Source organism: Alosa pseudoharengus, unplaced genomic scaffold (assembly GCF_046254945.1).
Source record: "Alosa pseudoharengus isolate Yale_2024_CS ecotype anadromous, Long Island Sound unplaced genomic scaffold, YU_APseudo_1.1 YU_APseudo_1.1_scf_19, whole genome shotgun sequence".
Classification (NCBI taxonomy): domain Eukaryota; kingdom Metazoa; phylum Chordata; class Actinopteri; order Clupeiformes; family Clupeidae; genus Alosa; species Alosa pseudoharengus.
In genome coordinates this window covers 28089817-28112611 of record NW_027468657.1, presented here as the reverse complement: position 1 = coordinate 28112611, position 22795 = coordinate 28089817, and the positions used below count along the sequence as shown (strand labels likewise).

Sequence of the window (22795 nt, the reverse complement as noted above, 5' to 3'; positions counted from 1 at the left end):
AAGTAAGTGTTATACAGTAGTGGAAGCCTTTGTACCGCTTCATTACTGCATTTGTTCTGCTTTGTGTTTGAGTTCTTTGGGTTGGAATGATGTGAAGGCCTGCTTTTTCTTTCTCTTGCTGGGTTTGAGACTGTACATAAGATCGGTCCTGGCTGTGATCACTGCCTCGTGCCCCCTCTGTGTGGGATAAACTGTGGTGTTTTCAAGGCATGTGCCCTCCCTTCATTCTCTCTCTTCCTCTCTCTCTCTCTCTCTCTCTCTCTCTCTCTCTCTCTCTCTCTCTCTTTCTCTCTCTCTTTCTCTCTCTCTCTTTCTCTCTCTTTCTCTCTGTCGCTTTAGCTGTTTTTTCATAGCAGCGGTAATGAGTGCTTAACACCACAAACATCTGTGCTCCTTCTCTCTGCCAACACGAGGCACAAGCGGGAGGATTAGACAGAGAAATGCTCAGTCTGTGATTCTGGCTTGCTTGCTCATGCACACACACACACACACACACACACACACACACACACACACACACACACACACACACACACAGACACAGATACACAGTCACACACACACACAGACACAGATACACAGTCACACACACACACACACACCCACACACACACACACAAACACAATCAAAGATGAGCATTTATACAGTTATGTATTGACTTACTGTGGTTTTGCACATAATCTATCTCTATATCTCCAATTCCAAGTGTTCTTTCTCTTAATTAATATTTATTCAGCAGGAACTCAAATCTCACAAATGCGCACTTACAACACACACTCTTCTACATGAAGACACCATTCTGTCGAGCCTCTTTAATATTTATACCGCCATATTTCAACTTGCTGTTGTTGTGCTCTTAATCTATCAGTGTAACAAAGACTTCAACTGTCCTTCTCTTTGGTTGTACATCTTAAGGTTTTTTTTCAGTTATGTGGAACAAGAAGAAATTAGATTGGTTAAGCTAGTTTTTGTTCCTCCGCCTCATACTGCCTGTCGATAAACACTTTATTCGACCTATTTTGTTCACTCACTCCACGTTGTTTCTCTCTGTTGAAATAAAAAGCTATTTGTAATGTTATTTTTTTTCTGAGTGGTTTGTGTTTCACTTGACCTCAGTGGATATGTGACATGTGTTTGGGCTTTTTCAGCGCTGCAAGTGTGGAGAGGACAACAGTCCCTCTAGCTCCCCGTTTCTCTCACTTGGCTGAAGCCGACTAAAAATATCACTTGAAGCGGTGAAATTGCTCGGAAAGCATGCTGATGTGTCCTCACTGTTCACTCGCCTTGGTAAACACACTGACATATTTAAGCTCATCATGGATGCCTATGGAGTGTAATCCTATGACAGTTACCTCTTCATCTATGCAGCGATATATAGAGAGGCCTGTGTGTATTTAATTTAAAATGTCTTGGTTCACAATATTGATTTCCATAGACATTAATACAGGCTGTGGGTTAGGCATACATGATACACTCTCTGTTCATCTGCTCAGAAGGCCAGGTGGGGGTGCAGGTGTGTCCAAGCCCTCCAAAAGCAATGACTGACCAAGAGAGCCTTTGAGTTCACAGAGCACGATGTGGATAACTTCAGTCGTGCTGCCAGATCAGTTAAGGTTTTGTATTACAATGTACTGGAAAACGTAGCAATTCTTTGGTGAAACACAACATAGTCAGGACACATCAGGACGGTACCTGGGTTATTTAGGGTTGAGAAAAAGGGGCTTTGCACTCATGCGTACACTTACTTTCATGTTCACCTTTAATCTCCTTCCATGGGCATAAATGAAAAACAAAATCCCTCTGACCAAAACTGTTTAGCTCAGGATTTGTTTTTCAGCACTAAAGGTCTATGCAGCACGGGCTATGTTTGGAGACTTTAGATGTTCAACACTTGCTTTATTACAAAGCTGATACTATCAGATGTGTTCTAGGCCATGGGCAACAGACTCTGTACATTCATGCTTATATGATGACATACTCACCTACAAATGTAAATGCACTGAAATCCACACCTTTTACATTAATGTTCATGTCACTCTAAGAAAATAATTTATCAATGAAACATTTCATGATTTGGTGGTTTAAATGAAAATATGTCACTTTCTCGTCCATGCATGACCATGCAAAATCTAGTGACGAAAAGACTATTATTTCTGAAATCAGTTCACTCATTTCACAAAATGTGGCTCTCAGACTAATGGGAATATCATACGTCAGTGAGCCCTGTGCAGTCATGGCATCTGGCACGCAGGTAAGAGGAGCCCCATGTGAAGTGCTTTGTACTTGACCTCCTTCATCATGTAGGACAAGGGTTTTTTATAAGAGGATGGATGGATAGTGTGTGAATTGTGTTATATTGAATGGTGATAACTGACCACTCCTAACAGGCTTCACTGTAATCACTGTAACCACTGTAATAATGGCCTCCTTCACTACTGTAGAGTGCTGCCGAGTCGTGCATGTCTGAGTAAAAATGTATTTATTGACAAGCATAAGCTACTGTGTGCTTTTGAGGGTAAGAGAATGCACATATCTGGCTGTGTGCTTTTGAAGGTAAGAGAATGCATATGAGCTACTGTGTGCTTTTGAGGGTAAGAGAATGCATATGAGCTACTGTGTGCTTTTGAGGGTAAGAGAATGCACATGTCTGGCTGTGATGTGTGTGCACCTCGGCCCCTGCAGAGGTGCATGCTGACTGATGTCGAGTGGCTGTATCAGTATGCTAATGTCAGGATGACAACAGGGAGGTGAATTGTCCGTGTATTGCTTCCCTTCTGCTATCTCATGTGCATGGTTCACTATCCTCAGCTTCTGCAGAGCAATCACTCACATATTCTAGCAGAAATGCGTCTCAATTTGCCTTTTGACATTACTGTGGAAATGCCACACAATGGTTGTGGTCTAGTCTGCAGTTGATGTTCCTCTTGTGTGCGTGTACACAGCAGAGTCCCAAGAGCTGTGCAGTAGATTACTGCTTTGGTGGTGTGCTTGAGTCACAGTGAGTCTCTGTATCCAGGCCAGCCACTGTATGCTAATTCCCATGTTAACCCATGTGTGGTTAAATAATGGCTGTAGGCAGGCCTACTTTTGGTCGGAAGAGCTGTCATGATGAGGGAAAAAATAGCAGTACAAGCACAGATTCATGCTGCTATCGCAGCTCATGCCTTGTTTACTGTTATTGTGGGTAGTATGGTTATGGTTATAGTTACGCTTTTGTCCAAAGCGATGTATGATTATGTATTGTAGTATGTTTGGGAAAGGTTGTTTCTTTACCTGTACATGTCTAAATTATTATTATCTGATGAAAGGGTTTTAAACTATAACACCGTACATCTGTGCAGTCTCCTACCATGTCATTGGATGCAGGACTGCAGTGTATGATGCTCATGTCATCTCATCTGATGTGTCAGGACACAGTGATGATGCATTCCATTATGATGTCATGGCCTCTTTATTATTAGAATCAAATGTTTCCATGGTTTCACTAATGTTGTCTTTCCCCCTCTCTCTTTCTCTCCTTCACCTGGCCCTGAATGGACATCTATCATGCCCTTTCATTGGATAAAGGTAAGAGACATTTAATTATCAATCAATCTACCTCTATCTACCTACCTCTCTACCTGTCCATCAATCCATTGTAATGCCTAGCTACGTACACATACCCTGTATTCTTCAAACATTACCAAATGATATGTGAAAGCTTTACTTGCCTCTCAGGACAGGCAGTAGAGTTGCACTGAGCTATACAAAACACTGGCCTTGTTACCATGTCATACTCCATCTTGTGGCGATATGTGAAACAGACACAGCGATTGAGCACGGGAGGGATAAACAGAGCGTGAGACAGTGACACATGCCTTTGCACATGCCTTTGAGTGTATGTGTGTGTGTGTGTGTCCCTCTCTCTCTCTGTCTCTCTGTCTCTGTCTCTCTCTCTCTCTCTCTCTCACACTCCCCCCCCCCTCCCTGTTTGTGTGTGTGAGTGAGTGTGTGTGTGCGTGCATGTCTTGCCTTTGAAATAGTCACAGGGGGTAACGGGTCAGTGTCTGCACGTGCACATTGACCAGCATCGAACGGGCCCAGTTTCAGCCTTGTTCAAATCCACCAGGCCACCTTGTTGTGCAGAGACAGAGGCACTGCTGAATAATGTACAGTCATCACACTGGGTGCATCAGCTTGAGGCCCCTCAAATGCAAATGCTGCTGACACTGAGACTGAGACTCTGAGGCTGAGCCCCCACCCCTCTGTGTTCTACACTGCAGCAGAAAAGGGTGCTGCACAAGCACCACTGTCATTAGTGTGCTCTCATTCTAAATACATGTGAAATATGGTAAAATAGGCCCGAAGTACTCTTAGTCCTCTAGTCATTTTATTGACAGATGCAGATGTAATTCTTAGCTAAGGTCTCCTCTGCACTTTAGCTTGAATGTTATACTCTAGCTATAAGTCGCTTTGGATAAAAGTGTCTGTTACATGAATATATGTAAATGTAGAGGTGGGCAAGAGCGAGAAAGAGGTTAATTAATAAATAATAAATAAATAAACAGGCTAACTTTTTGATACAAAGTAGATTTTTGTAGGCCACGTTTGTCAATATTGAGCACTGCACAATTGTAGCAGTAAAGGATATAAAATTGAATGTAGGCCTGGTATTTAGAGTGGTTTGTAGGGGCAATCTGAAATGTGAGATGCTTGTGTTGCGCAGCTCTGTACCCTCGCAGGCCAGTGGCGCATGAGTGGAGCATGGCCATATTTTGCTTGATTGTGCACACCTGAGAATGTGTGGGTAAAAGCGTGATTGTGCACACCTGAGACTGTGTGGGTAAAAGCTTGATTGTGCACACCTGAGACTGTGTGGGTAAAAGCGTGATTGTGCACACCTGAGACTGTGTGGGTAAAAGCGTGATTGTGCACACCTGAGACTGTGTGGGTAAAAGCGTGATTGTGCACACCTGAGACTGTGTGGGTAAAAGCGTGATTGTGCACACCTGAGACTGTGTGGGTAAAAGCGGTGTTGTTTGCCTCCAGAGGGGGAGAGGCTTGCATTCTCACCACAAGCTCACCATGCCTTCCTTTGTGCTTGCTTTGATATGCATCCCCTGAATTTCAAGTTAAATTATTAATTAACTGAAATTACAACTATTTTTAGTCTGTCCTCTTGTAGCCATGACATGAACATAACTTTGCTGTTTTTCTGTATTGTATTTGGTGGTTATCCTAGGTAGCTCAGTGGCTTTGATCCACTGAATGGGTGAATGGAAGTTAGTGGACTTTATCTTTGGTCTGCTGCCAGCTGACCAGTTAAGCAAAGCTGGCTAAAGCTCGGTAGATCACACCTAGTGGTTGTTATTTTTAGGAAAGGTTGAGAGGTGCTTACACCTAAACCAGTGATACTGAGTGAAGAGTCTCAATCTGGCCTAAACAATATAATTGCAGTAATAAAAAAAAATTCAATATTCTGGACATGAAAAATAAATTACTATAAATCAATAAATCTAATAACTGCAGTTATTTTTGGAATGGGTTACTTTGGAGTGACTTTTGTATAGGTGACCCTTTTGATTTTTAGCTGGTGTGCTCCGCATTTTCATAGTCCTGTATCTTGTCCTTTGAGTTTTCACTTGTATCAGCATAGTGTTTGATCGTTGTCCAGGTGACTTTCACAAGTTTCTTTGTAGGGCCTCCCACTGCTGCGGCATATGCGGCATTTTCCCTCCCCCTAGATTCCTAAGTTGAATTATTCATCTAGTAAAATATCACCCCTATTTTTGCCGGTTTTGTAGATCAGCATTCATGTCTGCTTAGCCTTAAGTGTTCATGAGGTGAACGTCTTGTGTGCTGTGACCTTTAGTGTTGTGGAGACGTCAGCCTGCTCTCAGTGGATCATTTGTGGCTGTTGCTAGGCAGACTAAAGGCAGTAACTATGTTTGTGTGGTAGTGAGCCTGGCGAGTCATGATCAGAATGGGTATGTGTCTTACCACTTTTGATTGGCCACTGGTCTAGAGCTTATGCTTCACTGAGTTTTGAAAATGTCCATAACTTGCTGTGATATAGGGCTGCTGTGTGTGTCTGTAAGTGTGGAAGATCAAAGGCTGCCTGGGACTGCAGAGGGGCTTTGTAGTCCTTTTTAAGGCTGCTAGAGGACTTTTAAGTTGGGGAATTTGACGCCCTCTACACCCCCACTGACCATACAGTGGCAGGGCTACTGCCTTAGGGTGATGCACGCATGGGCATAACTGGGTTCATTGTGCACACCTGAGACTGTGTGGATAAAAGTGGTGATGTTTGCCTCCAGAGGGGGAGAGGCTTGCATTCTCACCACACTTGAGGCTTGAGTTCACCATGCCCTCCTTTGTGCTTGCTTTGATATGCATCCCCTAAATTAATTTAATTTAAGTTAAATTATTTACTGAAATAAAAGCTGTTGTCTGTCTCAATTTGATGTTGTGGCCCAAGAGCCGGGGCTGTAACACTCGTGATGAATAACTCAGTTCAACTCGGCTCAGCTCTACTCAAAGCATTTCCTTCTGATAGCAAAATTTAGGTCACTGTTCTTATGAGATGGCATACTGAAATTACATTTGCAGCATAATCCCAAGTCCCAAGGAGTGTGTGTGTGTGTGTGTGTGTGTGTGTGTGTGTGTGTGTGTGTGTGCGTGCGTGCGCGTGCGTGTGTGTGCGCGCACGCGTGTATGAGTATGTGAGAGAGAGGGAGAGAGGGAGGGAGAGGAAGGGAAGAAGGGAGGAAGAGATAAGAGAGGGATTGGGGTGAAGAGTCAGGGGTATATGGAGAAAAGCATGTGTGCATGTGTGTGTGCACGTGCGCGCCCATGCGTGCCTGTGTGTGCGTACATGTGTGTGTCTGTGGTAGTAGTCTGGTGTAAACATTATATTCAAACTGCTTTTGTGCCTTTGTGTGCAATAGATGTTCCATTTAAGGCCCACAATGTGTGTTTATGTATTTCGCTCCTAACACTAATAGGCTAATATTTCCGTTCTTAATACAGTTATCTTCAGCGGCATGCATGCTGACAGATCTAAGCCGCCACGAGGGGCAGAAAGCACAGTGTAAATGGTGCCGTTTCCTAGACTGACTCACAGCGGTGCTATTGCACAAGTAGTCACTCTATTATATGACTGAACAAAACATAACTTCGCATGATTAGATATTGTTACTGTAAGACATCATGATACCTACGGTTTGACGGATTTCTGCAAGCGCGGGATTGTAGACTACTAAAGCAAGTCTATTCTTTCTGTATACACCATGCCAGGTTTCCTCGTTCGCTGTCCATTTTCAACGTGGTGCTGAAAATGAGTAAGAGGGATCAGTATGTTTTGGTAAAAACCTACTTCCATTGATCAACATCAACGCCAACAACAACAACAATGCAGATAGTAGGCTAATAATAATGACGACAACAATAATAATAATAATAACAATAACAACAACAATAATAATAATACTAATAATGATAATAATAACAATAATAATAATAATAATAATAATAATAATAATAATAATAATAATAACAACAACCATAACAATAATAATAATATATGTACATTTGATAATCTGTTATTTTATTATACCGCTCTAGTCATCCGTAAAAGATCACTCAGGTTCTAGTTTTAGACTCTAAGGGCCGCTGTTGATCAGTAAAACGTTTGCGGTCCTCCGTTAAGTCTTGGCCCTCCTCTGCACAACACCCTGACACAGTAAAAAAGACAAGCCAGTACACACTGCTGTGGAAGGACATAGAATAACGGTCGGGGTATTTTTCTCTGTATCGCCAGCCATTCTGTGGATATTACAGGTCGTTCAATGAATCATGAAATTGAAGCTTTTGTCAAACATCTGTGGATAAATTCTGGAGAAAATATGTCTTTCAAAGTGTATCCTTCAAGAAAATGCAATGGTGGATGTGCGCAGTTCAGAATACAATGGCAAGTACTTATTGTCCTCATGTGCCTTAGTAATTTCGCTGTCGGACAAATTCGTTATTCGATTGCAGAAGAAATGAAGAAGGGTTCACTGATAGGTAATGTAGCACAGGATCTTGGACTTGATGTGAAAAGGCTTCGGACGGGTCGAGCTCGTATTGTGACCGGGGAAAGTATCCAGTACACAGAGCTTAATGCAGACAAAGGGATTCTAGTTGTGAGTGAGAGAATAGACCGGGAGCAGCTATGTGGCGATATTACTCCCTGCAGCTTCAGTTTCGAGATCATCCTAGAGAATCCTATAGAACTGCATCAAATTACCGTCGAAATTCTGGATATAAATGATAATGCTCCAGTATTTCGGAAAAATGCAATGAGTTTTGAAATTAGCGAATCGGCAACACTCGGCTCGAGTTTTGTTTTAGAGAGTGCTGATGATCCTGATGTCGGAGTCAACGCCCTTCAAAATTATGTTCTGACTCAAAATTATAATTTCATATTGAAACAGCATTCGAATCCGGATGGCAGTAAATACGCTGAAATGATTCTCCAGAAAGCATTAGACAGAGAAAAATATCCTTGGCTGTCAATAAAACTGATCGCCGTAGATGGAGGAGATCCACAGAAGTCTGGCACGGCGAGCATCGATGTTACAGTTCTAGATGTAAATGACAATGCTCCTGTTTTTAACCAGACTATTTACAGGGCTAGTGTAAAGGAAAATGCACCTAAAGGCAGCTACATAGCAACTGTCAATGCAAGTGACGCTGATAGTGGCTCAAATGGCATGATATCATACTCGTTTTCGAATCTGAAGGAGCATCTAGTTAATATATTCCATATGGATGGAACAACTGGTGTAATATCAATTGCAGGAAATATTGATTTTGAAAAAGATAAGAGATATGAGATGAGAGTCCAAGCGAAGGATCAGGGTGGCTTGTCCGGGACTAGCAAAGTAATAATTGAAGTCGTGGACGTTAATGATAATGTACCTGTTATAAATGTCATGTCATTCTCGAGCCCCGTATCTGAAGATTCGCCACCGGGCACAACAATAGCTGTGATTAACGTCAAAGACTCAGACTCGGGACAAAATGGTCAGGTGACCTGTTCTATTGACAAACATTTGCCTTTCAGGGTAGAGTCCTCCCTCGCAAACTATTATACGGTGATAACTAAATCTGCATTTGATCGAGAGGCATTGCCTGAATACAACATAACAATAACTGCCACCGATTCTGGTTCACCTTCTCTTTCAAGTGTCACCACTTTGTGTCTGAAGGTGTCAGATGTCAATGACAACGCTCCAGTTTTTGATCGCGCTACCTACTCTGCTTATGTACCCGAAAATAATTCACCGGGCACATCAATATTCAGGGTCAAAGCTGTGGACCCGGACTTCGGTCAGAATGCTAGGATATCATATTTGTTAACGGAGACAAGGGTAGGAGAGGGTTTGGCATCTTCATATATCTCCATTGACGCAAGCACTGGCGTTATTACCACCGTGCGCTCTTTTGATTACGAACAAATCAAACAGTTGTCATGTACTGTAAGTGCCCAGGATGGTGGCTCCCCTCCATTAAGCAGCAATGTAACAGTGAGGATTCACATCCAAGATCAGAATGATAATGCGCCTCAGATTCTCTACCCGTTACAGAACGGTGGCTCTATTATGGCGGAAATTGTGCCTCGTTCAGCAGATGTGGGTTATCTCGTCACTAAAGTGGTGGCTGTTGATGTCGACTCAGGACAGAATGCGTGGCTTACATATAGATTTCAGAAGGCGACCGACAGGGCGTTGTTCGAAGTTGGCACACAAAATGGAGAAATAAGGACTATACGACAGACCACTGATAAAGATGCTGTGAAGCAAAAACTCACTGTTGTAGTGGAGGACAACGGACAGCCCTCTCGCTCAGCTACAGTCAATCTTAACGTAGCAGTGGCAGACAGTTTTCCAGAGATTCTTTCCGAGTTCACTGACTTGACACCTGACAAGGAATACAATGACAATTTGACATTTTATCTGGTCCTTGCTTTGGCTGTAGTTTCGTTTCTCTTTGTAACATCATTGGTTGCCATCATATCCGTGAAGATTTACCGATGGAGGCTGTCTAACACGTGCTATCAGCCAACCCTTCCGGTTATTCCATATTATCCACCTAATTACGCGGACAGTGGAGGTGCAGGAACTCTTCACCGAGTTTACAATTACGAATTGTACAACACGACAGACTCTAGAAAGAGTGATTACAAATTATCTGGACCATGTGGTCAAAATGTTCTTGTTGTGGACCCAAGTGCCGCCAGAACGATGAGGCGTGTGGACAGCGAAAAGAACATTCTGGATGAGCCCGATTCGCCCATGGAGGTATGTAGTCATTTAATGACAATACAAAACCGCCACACACATCTCATTTCATACATAAATAATTTGTTGATCAGAAATATGCACAGGTGTTCATACTAAGTGCATTACGCATTGCATTATCTTGCAATATTATCTTCGTATGAGCAAAAATGCTCCTGGTTAGCTGACTGATCACGTTTGTACATTGCATGTTATTGCGTGTAGCATGGCCGCATTTTGGTCATTCAGACTGAGGGTTGCAGATTTCTTTTTACTTGCTGCTCCTGAGTTTGGACTCTGAGCGCCGCTGTTGATCAGCGAAAAAAATCTCAGTCGTTTCACTGTTTATCGTGTCAAGGCCCCTCCCTGCTTTATACAGATAGACGACGCTCTCTTTCTGCGTTTTAGATTGAAGAGAGGGAATACATGATACTGGATGCTCACTGCACTCGGCAAAACACGTCTAACGTTTCTATTTACTCCTAGTGAGGACTTGTTTTCCTATCACATTGAATTCCTTCTGAACCTCGGAATAAATAGGTTGCATTGGCTGGTCTTCATTTCACTGGATTATGGCTGTTTTGGGGGAGTATGGCGCAAAGCGGTTTGCTCTGCAGTGGCAAGTACTTTTTCTGATATGCTTTATTCTGCGTGTATCTGGGCAAATCCGATATTCTATTCCAGAGGAAATGAAGAAAGGCTCACTGATAGGTAATGTTGCGCAGGACCTGGGACTTGATTTACAAAGGCTCCGTGCGGGGAGAGCTCGCATAGTTACCGGAGAGAGCATTCAGTACGCAGAGCTTAAAACAGACAAAGGGATACTCGTTGTTAGTGAGAGAATAGACCGCGAGCAGTTGTGCGGCGATATTACACCATGTAGCTTCAGCTTTGAGATTATTCTGGAAAATCCAATGGAATTGCATCCTGTAACTGTAGAAATTCTAGATGAAAATGATAATGAACCTACATTTCAAAATAGAGACTTGGTATTTGAAATCAGTGAATCGGCAACTCAAGGCTCTCGCTTTGTACTGGAGAGTGCTTATGATCCGGACGTTGGAGTCAATGCTTTACAACATTATATCCTAACACCTAATGATAATTTTATTTTAAAGCAGCATTCAAATCCTGACGGGAGTAAATATGCGGAGATGGTGCTTCAGAAATCGTTAGATAGAGAAGATCATCCTCGTCTCTACCTGAAGCTTATTGCAGTAGATGGTGGCAATCCCCAGAAATCCGGTACGGTAAATATAGATGTGACCATACTGGATGCAAATGATAACGCACCAGTCTTTAACCAAACAGTCTACAGGGCCTCTATAATAGAAAATGCGCCAAAGGGCACATATATCACCACTGTGAATGCCACCGATAAGGACAGTGGTTCAAATGGCCTTGTTACTTACTATTTTTCTAAACTTAAGAGTAACATAGAATATATATTTAATATTGATAAAGACACCGGCCGCATAACCGTGGTGGGTCCAATAGACCATGAAAGAGACACCAAATATGAAATAAGAATTGAAGCCAAAGACCAAGGTGGTCTCACTGATTCTAGTAAGGTAATCATTGATGTAAATGATGTCAATGACAACGCCCCAGTCATAAATGTTATGTCGTTTTCGAGCACAGTCTCTGAAAATTTACCACCAGATACAACTGTTGGTATTATTAATGTTAAAGACTTGGACTCTGCTGATAATGGCAAAGTGAGCTGTGCGCTCGACGAAAGCCTTCCTTTTAAGATAAAGTCAACAGTGAGAAATTATTATACGCTGGTAACTGATGCAGTTTTAGATCGCGAAAAAGTGTCGAATTACAATATTACAGTTATCGCTACTGACGCGGGAAAACCTCCACTGTCTAGTAAAAATACTTTTAGTCTTAAAATTACCGATGTTAACGACAATTCACCAATATTTCCAGAAAGGTCCTACATTGCACATGTGCCAGAGAACAACGCCCCTGGACTTTCCATATTTACAGCCAAAGCACATGACGCTGATGCAAATCAAAACGCTAGGATTTCATACATTCTTGAAGAAACTGATATGAATGGGGCCCCAGCATCATCTTACGTTTCCATAAATGCAGAGAGCGGCGTGATTCATGCTGTGCGCTCGTTTGATTTCGAACAAATTAAACAATTCAAAGTCACTATTAAAGCACAAGACGGAGGCTCCCCCGCACTTAGCAGCAATATGACCGTTAATATTTTCATTCAGGACCTGAATGATAACTCGCCCCAGATCCTGTATCCAATTCAGACCAGCGGTTCTCTGATAGCTGAGATGGTGCCTCGTTCAGCAGATGTGGGCTATCTCGTTACTAAAGTAGTGGCTGTTGATGTGGATTCGGGGCAAAATGCTTGGCTGTCATATAGACTGCACAAAGACTCAGACAGGCCACTGTTTGAGGTTGGCGCACAGAATGGAGAAATACGAAGTATACGCCAAGTCACTGATAAAGATGCTGTGAAACAGAAACTCACCGTTATAGTAGAGGACAACGGACAGCCTTCTCGCTCAGCGTCAGTCAGTGTTAACGTGGTGGTGGCGGACAGTTTCCCTGAAGTGCTGTCCGAGTTCACTGACTTTACGCACGATAAGGAATATAACGAGGAGCTGACTTTTTACTTAGTCTTGGCCTTGGCTGTAGTGTCATTTCTTTTTGTAACTTCATTGGTAGCGATCATAGCAGTAAAAGTTTACCGATGGAGGCAATCTCGGATGTACTTCAAATCTAATCTTCCCGTTATTCCATACTATCCCCCGCGTTATGCAGACGCTGGGGGTGCGGGAACTCTTCAACACGTGTACAATTACGAGGTATACAAAACGACTGATTCTAGGAAGAGTGACTGTCAGTTCGCCAGACCTGCAGCTCAAAGCGTGCTTGTGATGGATCCTTTTTCTATGAGCACTATGCAGCGTGTCCAAAGTGAGAAAAACATCCTCGACGAGCCCGATTCCCCTTTGGAGGTGAGTTTACTATTGTATTCTTCTGATGCCGTTTTGGCAGTCATATTACAAAAAGTGGATATAAATTGTGAATTATGGATATGTTTTATGGGAGGTGCATTGCAGGTGCATTTTATGATTCACTGACCCAAGTTCTATTGTGGAGTGACATTTTTATGAGATGCTGTAGGCCTATTACCACTTTCAGTTCAACTGCAAAAGGCCAGTGGAGTTTTCAGCACCACTGACGCGGACAGCAACACACGCTGTGTCTCATGGCAAATTCAGTGATATTACATTCAAATTCCGTTGCTATAGGCCAACTTTAACTGCATACATATTCCTTAAGACTGAGTTATTTACTTTGGTGGTTGTGTTTGATTAGGTTATATTGCATTGCGTTGACTAGCGGTCTGACATTCATGGTTTGGACTCTAAGTGCCGCTGTTGAACAAGGAAAGTTGATTCGTCATGTTTTGTCTGTCAGCTTATGTGTTGCTCCTCCTTGACTCTCGAATAGAATGAGACCATTTTGCTTCATAAAAGGTGGGGCCAGCTACAGATGAACATGTTTTGTTTCTTCTGCTGTCGAAACTGAATGGACACATTGCGCACTAAGTAAATCTTAATTTCTTACGGATATTCTACAAAGTTGCGGATTTAAGGAGCGGTTGTATTTCGTTGGATATTGGAGTATAATGTTTGGAAAGGGTTCAATACTGTGTACGAGTGTCGGGACTTCAGGATGGCCACTGCATTGGCAAGTACTGTTTGGTATTTTGTGCTTATCTCATGTTACAAATGGACAGATCCGATATTCTATTCCGGAGGAGATGAAGAAAGGGTCGCTAATCGGTAACGTGGCACAAGACCTTGGGCTCGATTTGAAAAGACTCCGGGAAGGTCGAGCTCGTATCGTCAGTGGGGAAAGCATTCAGTACACAGAGCTGAAAACAGACAAAGGAATACTCGTTGTAAATGAAAGAATAGACCGGGAGCAGTTATGCGGCGACATCACGCCATGCAGCATCAGCTTCGAAATCATTCTAGAGAATCCGATGGAACTACATCGTGTTATTATCGAAATTCTCGACGTTAATGACCATTCCCCTACCTTCCAGAATGCAAATTTAAAATTTGAAATTAGTGAGTCGGCTACTCTTGGTTCGCGGTTTGTGTTGGAAAGTGCGGACGACCCAGACGTGGGCGTGAATGCATTACAAAAATACATCTTAACAGAAAACAATAATTTTATAATAAACGAACATGCGAACCCAGATGGCAGTAAATATGCCGAGATGGTTCTTCAAAATGCCTTAGATCGAGAAAAGCATCCTCTTCTGTCTCTAAAGCTGATTGCTGTTGATGGGGGGAACCCGCAGAGGTCTGGCACTGTCAGTATAGACATTACTGTGTTGGATGCAAATGATAATGCGCCTGTATTCAACCAAACCATATACAGGGGCTCTGTAATGGAAAACTCACCAAAAGGGACCTACGTTACAACCGTAAATGCCTCAGACGCGGATAGTGGATTGTATGGTCAAATAACGTATTCTTTTACAAAGGTGAGAGGAAATGTTGGGAATATTTTCCGTATTGACGAGAATACAGGAGCTGTGTTTGTTTTTGGCCAGATAGATTATGAGAAGGACAAGCGATATGAAATACGAGTAGAGGCGAAGGATCAAGGCGGACTCACCGATTCTAGCAAAGTTGTCATTGAGGTAATTGATGTAAATGACAATCAGCCGATAATCAATGTAATGTCTTTTTCTAACAGCTTGTCTGAAGATGCGCCACCAGGTACCACTATCGCGATATTGAATGTCAAAGATTTAGACTCTGAGAAAAATGGCCTTATTACGTGTTCCATAAATAATAAAATGCCATTTAAAATTGAGTCATCCCTGTCGAATTATTATAATTTGATAACTGATGCGCACTTTGATCGAGAGACTGTACAAGAATACAACATAACCGTTACTGCAACCGACTCTGGTGCTCCGCCACTGTCAAGCTCTACAAATCTACTTCTTAAAGTGTCAGACATTAATGACAACGCACCTGTTTTCGAAAGAAGCCGTTATACGGCTTATGTAACCGAGAATAACTCACCTGGTGTGTCTATATTTAATGTTTTCGCAAAGGATTTAGACTGGAATCAAAACGCAAGAATATCGTATATTTTAGAAGAAACACAAATCAATGCATCCCCACTTTCATCCTATTTCTCAATCAACTCTGAGACGGGTGTTCTCCGTGCAGTTCGGTCATTTGATTATGAACAAATCAAGCAGCTCACTTTTGTTGTGAAAGCGCAGGATGGAGGCTCTCCTCCATTAAGTAGTAATGCTACTGTACAAATCTTAATCCGGGACCAAAATGACAACGCGCCTCAGATTTTGTACCCAGTGCAAACTGGTGGTTCAGTGGTGGCAGAGATTGTGCCTCGTTCAACAGATGTAGGCTATCTCGTCACTAAAGTAGTTGCTGTTGATGTGGACTCCGGACAGAATGCCTGGCTCTCTTATAAACTGCTAAAAGCAACAGACAGGGCGCTGTTTGAAGTGGGCGCTCAGAATGGAGAAATAAGAACTATCAGACAGGTCACCGATAAAGATCCCGTTAAACAGAAGCTCACGGTTGTAGTGGAGGACAATGGGCAGCCAGCACGTTCAGCTACAGTCAACGTCAACGTGGCGTTGACCGACAGCTTTCCTGAAGTGCTCTCGGAGTTCACTGATTTTCAGCAGGACAAGGAGTACAACGACAACCTGACTTTTTATCTAGTATTAGCCTTGGCTGTGGTTTCATTCCTTTTTATAACGTCTCTTGTGGCCATTATATCGGTGAAAGTGTATAGATGGAGGCAGTCACGGACGTACTATCAATCCAGTCTACCGGTAATTCCATATTATCCACCGCGTTACGCAGACGGCACAGGAACTCTCCAACACGTGTACAATTATGACGTATACAGGACTACTGATTCTAGAAAAAGTGACTTTAAGTTCGGCAGACCCGATAGTCAAAATCTGTTGATAATGGACCCCAATGCTACTGCAACTATGCAGCGAGTTTACAGCGAGAAAAACATCCTGGATGAGCCTGATTCACCAGAGGAGGTGAGTAATGCTGTTTTATGGACAACTCTTTGGTGTTCTTTGATATTCGATTACTGACTTGTTTGTCATGGCCGATGACTTTTTGGTGATAATGCTCTGATCAAATGTGAAAAAAGTAGCGGGCTATATGGTAACCTAATTTTGAACCGCTCTCTGGGTAAATCATGACATTAAGAAATACATTTTGAAAGTGTAACATGTCATTTCTGTGTAGTCATAGTTACACATAATGGACTCTAAGTGCCGCTGTTGACTTAAAGAAATCACTTCAGTGAGGTAATGGGTAAGGCAGTGTCTTGTGGATGACGTTGTTTGCTTCATAGTCATTTGAGGACTCTGTCGCCATGATAGGAGCGTATGTATTCTTCTCCAAGTACGTTTTATGATTTTTGGGGTGTTTTATAAAATAGACTACCTTTGTGTCGCCGTCGTGTCGTCGTGCTTTAGGCTACAAGGTGGATTACAATGTTCTTCAGAGCCTTTGTTGGTCAGAGGAGACGTGGATTTCCAATAAGGGAAAAGCTGCTGGTCATAATTCTCCTTTGTGCCGTGCATGGGGGCTTTGGACAGATACGGTATTCGATACCAGAGGAAATGAAAAAGGGATCGTTTGTTGGAAACCTGGCCGAGGATTTGGGTTTGGATGTGCGGAGAATGAGATCGGGCGGCGCTCGCATTGTTAGCAGCGAAAACAGCGAGTTCATCACGCTGGATTCAGACAAAGGCACTCTGGTTGTTGGAGAGAGGATGGATAGAGAGCAGTTATGCAGACAAACGTCGCCTTGCAGCTTGAATCTGGAAATAATTATGTTGAATCCCATGCAGTTGCACAGTGTTATTGTTGAAATACTAGATGTGAACGACAATGCCCCATTCTTCACGGAAAAAGCGATCAAACTTGAAATATCTGAATCGACTCAATTGGGGACACCCGTAATACAAGAGAGTGCTGTCGATCCTGATGTGGGTACTAATGCTCTCCGAGGTTATACCGTGCATCCCACCGACAAGTTTAATGTTAAAGTGCAGGATAGTCCTGACGGAAATAAGTATGCTGAGGTTTACCTACAGGGACCCCTAGATCGAGAGAAGGAAGACCAGCTGCTTCTCACTCTTACTGCTTTTGATGGTGGAGACCCACAAAGGTCCGGCATTATTAAAATACATATTACGGTTTTGGATGCTAACGATAATGCGCCTATATTCATACAACCAGTATTCAAAGCAACGGTTACTGAAAATTCGCCCAAAGGCACAGTGGTTACTACGGTAAGTGCTACCGACGCAGATGCTGGCACAAACAGTCACATTACTTACCATTTTTCTCGTATGTCAGCTGATGTCGCAGGAATATTTGCCATAGACGAGACTACAGGCGAAATACGTGTCGATGGCCCGATAGATTATGAAAAGAACAAGTATTATGAATTCGGCATTCAAGCAAAGGATCAGGGTGGATTAATAGCCTCCGGTAAAGTAGCTATTGATATTGTCGATGTAAATGACAACCCCCCTTTAATAACCCTTACGTCATTTTCCAAGAGTTTATCAGAAGATTCAGAAATTGGCACCACTGTAGCAATCATAAGTGTGAAAGATATAGATTCGTCTAAAAATGGGAAGGTAGACTGCTCTATTAATCCAAATGTACCATTTGCTGTACAGTCATCCTTGAAAAACTATTACACTCTTGTAACCAACAGTGATTTGAACAGGGAGCTACAGGCTGAGTACAATATAACATTCACCGCTGTGGATGAAGGGACACCGCCTCTGTCTGCCACTAAAACAGTAACACTAAAAATAACAGACGTTAATGACAATCCACCTCTATTTGAAAAATCACTGTATTCAGCTCTTGTGATGGAAAACAACTCTCCGGGGTTGTCTATATTTTCTGTGAAAGCGATAGATTTGGACTCAAATCAGAATGCAAGAGTCTCTTATCTGCTCATAGATTCCCAGTTCAATGGTAACCCTGTGTCTTCGTATATTTCTGTTAACTCTGAAAGTGGTGTAATTCATGCCGTTCGCTCGTTTGATTTTGAACAAATTAAGTCCGTTACATTTTACATTAGTGCGCAAGATGGAGGTTCTCCACCATTAAGCAGTAACACTACAGTAATAATAAACATTCTGGATCAGAATGACAATGCCCCGCAGATTCTTTACCCTTTGCAGAGTAGTAGCATGCTGGTTGGTGAAGTCATACCTCGCTCAGCTGATGTGGGCTATCTCGTCACTAAAGTGGTGGCTGTTGATGTAGACTCTGGACAGAATGCCTGGCTCTCATATAAATTTCTAAAAATGACAGAAAGGGCACTATTTGAAGTTGGTGCACAGAATGGAGAAATAAGAACTATTCGCCCAGTCACCGATAAAGATGCTGTGAAACAAAAGCTCACTGTTGTAGTGGAGGACAACGGGCAGGCCCCTCGCTCTGCAACAGTCAGTGTCAATGTGATGGTGGCGGACAGCTTCCCTGAAGTGCTCTCGGAATTCAACGACTACTCCCAGGATACGGATTACAACGACAACCTGACATTTTATCTCATTTTGGCTTTAGCTGTCGTCTCGTTTCTTTTTATTGTATCTCTCGTCGCCATTATATCTGTTAAAATCTATAGATGGAGACAGTCTCGTTTGTATTATCAGTCCAAACTTCCCGTTATCCCATATTATCCTCCGCGTTACGCAGACGCTGGAGCTACAGGGACATTACAGCACGTCTATAACTATGAGGTTTACAGGACCATGGACTCCAGAAAAAGTGACTGTCAGTTCGCTAGACCCGAAAGTCAGAACGTTTTAATTTTAGACCAAAGCTCTGCTGGGACGCTACAGAGAGTACACAGTGAGAAAAACATCCTGGATGAGCCCGACTCGCCCATACAGGTGAGACACTTTCGTTTTCGGAGAAAAGCACTTTTCAGACTCTTAACACTGTAGCCACACAAACGTTGATTTCTTTGTTTACATATGGCGATCATTTTCAGCACCACGGACAGCAATTTAGGTGATAGTAATAGACTCTGTTTAGGTGATAGTAATATACACTGTTATTTGGATTTTGATTCCAACACACACACACACACACACACACACATTCAGTGAGTGATATAGAGGAGCACAAGTGCACGTGTACATTTTTGTCTTGTCAGCAAAATAGGTTTTAGGATTTTACGAGAAACTGATCTGAAAGAACATATTATCAGCTTCGTTGATGAGACATATGAAAATACTTCATCTCTTAAGTTAACTATGCAGCCAGAGAGCAGAAGACAACAATTTACCGTGATGTTCAGGTTTTACTCGTATATGTTCGTGCAATTTTCTGTGTCATGTGTGTATGCGATACTACTTCTGATTCTATAGAATATGGCTTTGATTTGCATTGTATGATAACAACTATCCATCACATAATCCGCCGAGTTTATATCTTACTCTTTAGTGTGTATAAGTGTGTTTTATTTGTCATGGCGACCAGGACATTGCAAATTCAAAGCTGGATATTCTAACTTTGGACTCTGAGTGCCGCTGTTGATCAGGAGAAATATTTTTGTACCAGAGAAGTTGCGTCAGCAGTCGGTAGATCCTCCCCTAACATTGCGCTCTATAATGTGTGAGGTAGTGATTCTTTATGCGTCTCTAAAGGACTGTAAGAATGACTGAGACTGGAGTTGTGGATTTTTGACGATAATATTTTGTTTGCTAAAGGATTCTTAAGCTTTTTTCGAGGATTACTATGGCCACCGATGAAGGGCGTAAGCTTTCATACATTGGAGTGTCCATCTTTAATCGACAGCACTGGCAAGTAATATTGTTACTGGCGACATTTTGTGATATTATTGGCGCACAGATTCGTTACTCTATTCCAGAGGAGATGAACGTTGGCTCGCTTATTGGGAATGTTGCTCAAGACCTGGGACTTGATGTGAAGAGGCTTAGATCGGGCCGTGCCCGTATCGTCGCCGAAAGCGTACAGTATACAGAGCTGAAGCCAGACAAAGGGATTCTAGTTGTGAGCGAGAGAATAGACCGAGAGCAGCTATGCGGCGAAATCACCCCATGCAGCTTCAGTTTTGAGATGATTCTAGAAAATCCAATGGAACTACACCAGATCACAATTGAAATATTAGATATAAATGATAATGCGCCCGTATTTCGGAAAACTGAAATCAATTTTGAGATAAGTGAAGCAGCTACTCTTGGCTCGCGCTTTGTGTTGGGTAGTGCAGATGATCCTGACGTCGGAATAAATGCACTTCAGAATTATATCCTTTCTCAGAATGCTCATTTTGTTTTAAAACAGCAGTCGAATCCGGATGGTAGTAAATATGCAGAAATGATTCTCCAGAAAGCTTTAGACAGAGAGGAGAATCCACGCCTTTCTTTAAAGCTAATAGCAGTCGACGGCGGAAATCCGCAAAGATCTGGCACTGTAAATATAGAAGTCACTGTACTAGATGCTAATGACAATGTCCCCGTGTTTAATCAGACCGTGTATAAATCAACTGTGATGGAAAATGCACCGAGAGGTACTTATGTGATGACAGTTAATGCAACTGATGCTGATGCCGGTTCCAATGGATTGATAGTATACTCTTTCAGTGATCTGAAGGAAGATTTAAAACAAACATTTAGCATCGACGAGACCACAGGCACGATTTCTGTTATTGGTGCGATTGACTTTGAACAAAATAAACGATATGAAATACGAGTTGAAGCAAAAGACCAAGGAGGATTCACTGGTACAAGTAAGGTTATTATAGAAGTTATAGATATTAATGATAATGCGCCAGTAATGAACGTCAGGTCTTTTTCTAGTCCTGTGTCCGAGGATTCTCCCATAGGAACGACAATAGCAATACTAAACGTCAAAGACGCTGATTCTGGTAAAAATGGTGAAGTTACATGCTCTATAGACAAAGGCCTTCCTTTCAATATCAAATCATCTCTAGCAAATTATTATACTTTAGTCACGGACGCATTATTTGACCGGGAGACATTGTCTGAGTATAATATCACCATAACTGCAGTCGACTCCGGATCTCCCCCCCTCTCTACTGTCAAGACGCTGCGCCTATCGCTGTCTGATGTCAATGACAACCCACCCATTTTCGAGCAGAACATGTATTCAGTGTATTTAATGGAAAATAATTCTCCCGGATTGTCCATTTTCACAGTAAGGGCGAGAGACTTGGATGCGAATCAAAATGCCAGAATCTCATATTACCTAGATGAAAAGCAGAGCGATGGAACTTCGGTATCTTCTTATTTATCTATAAATTCTGAAACAGGGGTTTTGCATGCTGTGCGTTCCTTTGACTTTGAGCAAATTAAGCAGCTACGTTTTATTGTTAAAGCTCAAGACGGTGGCTCGCCTCCTCTGAGTAGTAACGCCACTCTTAACGTAATCATCCAGGATCAAAATGACAATGCGCCTCAGATTCTTTATCCGATACAATCCAGTGGATCCATTTTGGCTGAAATTGTGTCTCGGTCAGCAGATGTGGGCTACCTCGTCACCAAGGTGGTGGCTGTTGATGTGGACTCTGGACAGAATGCCTGGCTGTCTTATAAACTACATAAATCTGCGGAGAGAGCCTTGTTTGAGGTAGGCGCTCAGAATGGAGAAATAAGAACTATTCGACAAATTACTGACAAGGACTCGGTAAAGCAGAGGCTCACTGTTGTTGTGGAGGACAACGGACAACCCTCTCGCTCAGCAACAGTCAATGTTAACGTGGCTTTGGCGGACAGCTTTCCTGAAGTGCTGTCAGAGTTCACTGACATGACGCATGACAAAGAGTACAACGACAATCTGACCTTCTATTTGGTCCTGGCTTTAGCCGTTGTGTCTATTCTTTTCATCGTGTCTATAATCTCAATCCTGTCAGTGAAATGCTACAGATGGAGACGTGAGCGGATGTTTTATAAATCTAACGGAAATCTTCCAGTCATTCCGTATTACCCACCTCTTTACGCAGACGTAGGGGGCACGGGTACTTTACAGCATGTTTATAATTACGAGGTTTGCAGAACAATGGACTCCAGAAAAAGTGATCTGCAATACCCTAGACCTTGTAGTGAAAGCATCATAAGCCTGGACACGTGCGGAAAAGATACACTCTCACGTGCCAACAGGGAGAGGCTGACCATGGATGATACAAACCAGGTGAGCTGCATATCTTTACTTGACAACGTTCTGTTATCGTGTTCTTTTTCCCTCCTGTGTATATAACAAATAAGTTCACTCACTAATTCTGCGATATTTAAAGTCACAGTTTTTTGCATTACATATTATTGACAAGAACACATGCACAATTTAGCTTTCAGTTGCTAGCCATGGTGCTGAAAGCTTACATTACTATGGAGTCAGACAGTCGAAGAGCT

General features: G+C 42.4%; 3 protein-coding genes across 7 annotated transcripts in view; all 3 read left to right on the top strand.

Annotated features, from left to right (window-relative positions):
- The window catches only part of LOC143132571 (protocadherin gamma-A4-like), a 202319-nt gene that overhangs the window by 50557 nt on the left and 128967 nt on the right, over nucleotides 1-22795 (top strand). Inside the window, exon 1 of one of the 5 annotated variants that reach the window (XM_076292171.1) lies at nucleotides 13912-16399. The exons of 3 other annotated variants lie outside the window; for them this stretch is intronic. In XM_076292171.1, coding sequence (XP_076148286.1) covers nucleotides 13970-16399 — 2430 coding nt within the window. In that variant the 5' untranslated portion in view covers nucleotides 13912-13969. Of the gene's footprint in view, nucleotides 1-13911; nucleotides 16400-20075; nucleotides 22578-22795 lie in introns of those variants that run through there. One more of the 5 variants, XM_076292170.1, reaches the window with a different exon arrangement.
- LOC143133297 (protocadherin beta-4-like) lies at nucleotides 7885-10482 on the top strand. The gene is made up of 2 exons (XM_076293081.1): nucleotides 7885-8274; nucleotides 9562-10482. Exons 1-2 carry the CDS (start codon nucleotides 7885-7887, stop codon nucleotides 10420-10422), a joined length of 1251 nt encoding a protein of 416 aa, XP_076149196.1. The 3' UTR covers nucleotides 10423-10482.
- Nucleotides 16865-19348, top strand: LOC143133296 (protocadherin gamma-A8-like). Its single transcript, XM_076293080.1, has 2 exons — nucleotides 16865-17245; nucleotides 18533-19348. Exons 1-2 carry the CDS (start codon nucleotides 16865-16867, stop codon nucleotides 19346-19348), a joined length of 1197 nt encoding a protein of 398 aa, XP_076149195.1.

Excerpts from the sequence above, each read along its gene's own strand:
- LOC143133297 (XM_076293081.1), top strand. The coding sequence starts at position 7,885 with ATGTCTTTCAAAGTGTATCCTTCAAGAAAATGCAATGGTGGATGTGCG. Across the intron at positions 8,275-9,561 it reads TGCATCAAATTACCGTCGAA|ATCCAAGATCAGAATGATAA; the intron begins ATTCTGGATATA and ends GTGAGGATTCAC.
- LOC143133296 (XM_076293080.1), top strand. The coding sequence starts at position 16,865 with ATGTTCTTCAGAGCCTTTGTTGGTCAGAGGAGACGTGGATTTCCAATA. Across the intron at positions 17,246-18,532 it reads TGCACAGTGTTATTGTTGAA|ATTCTGGATCAGAATGACAA; the intron begins ATACTAGATGTG and ends GTAATAATAAAC.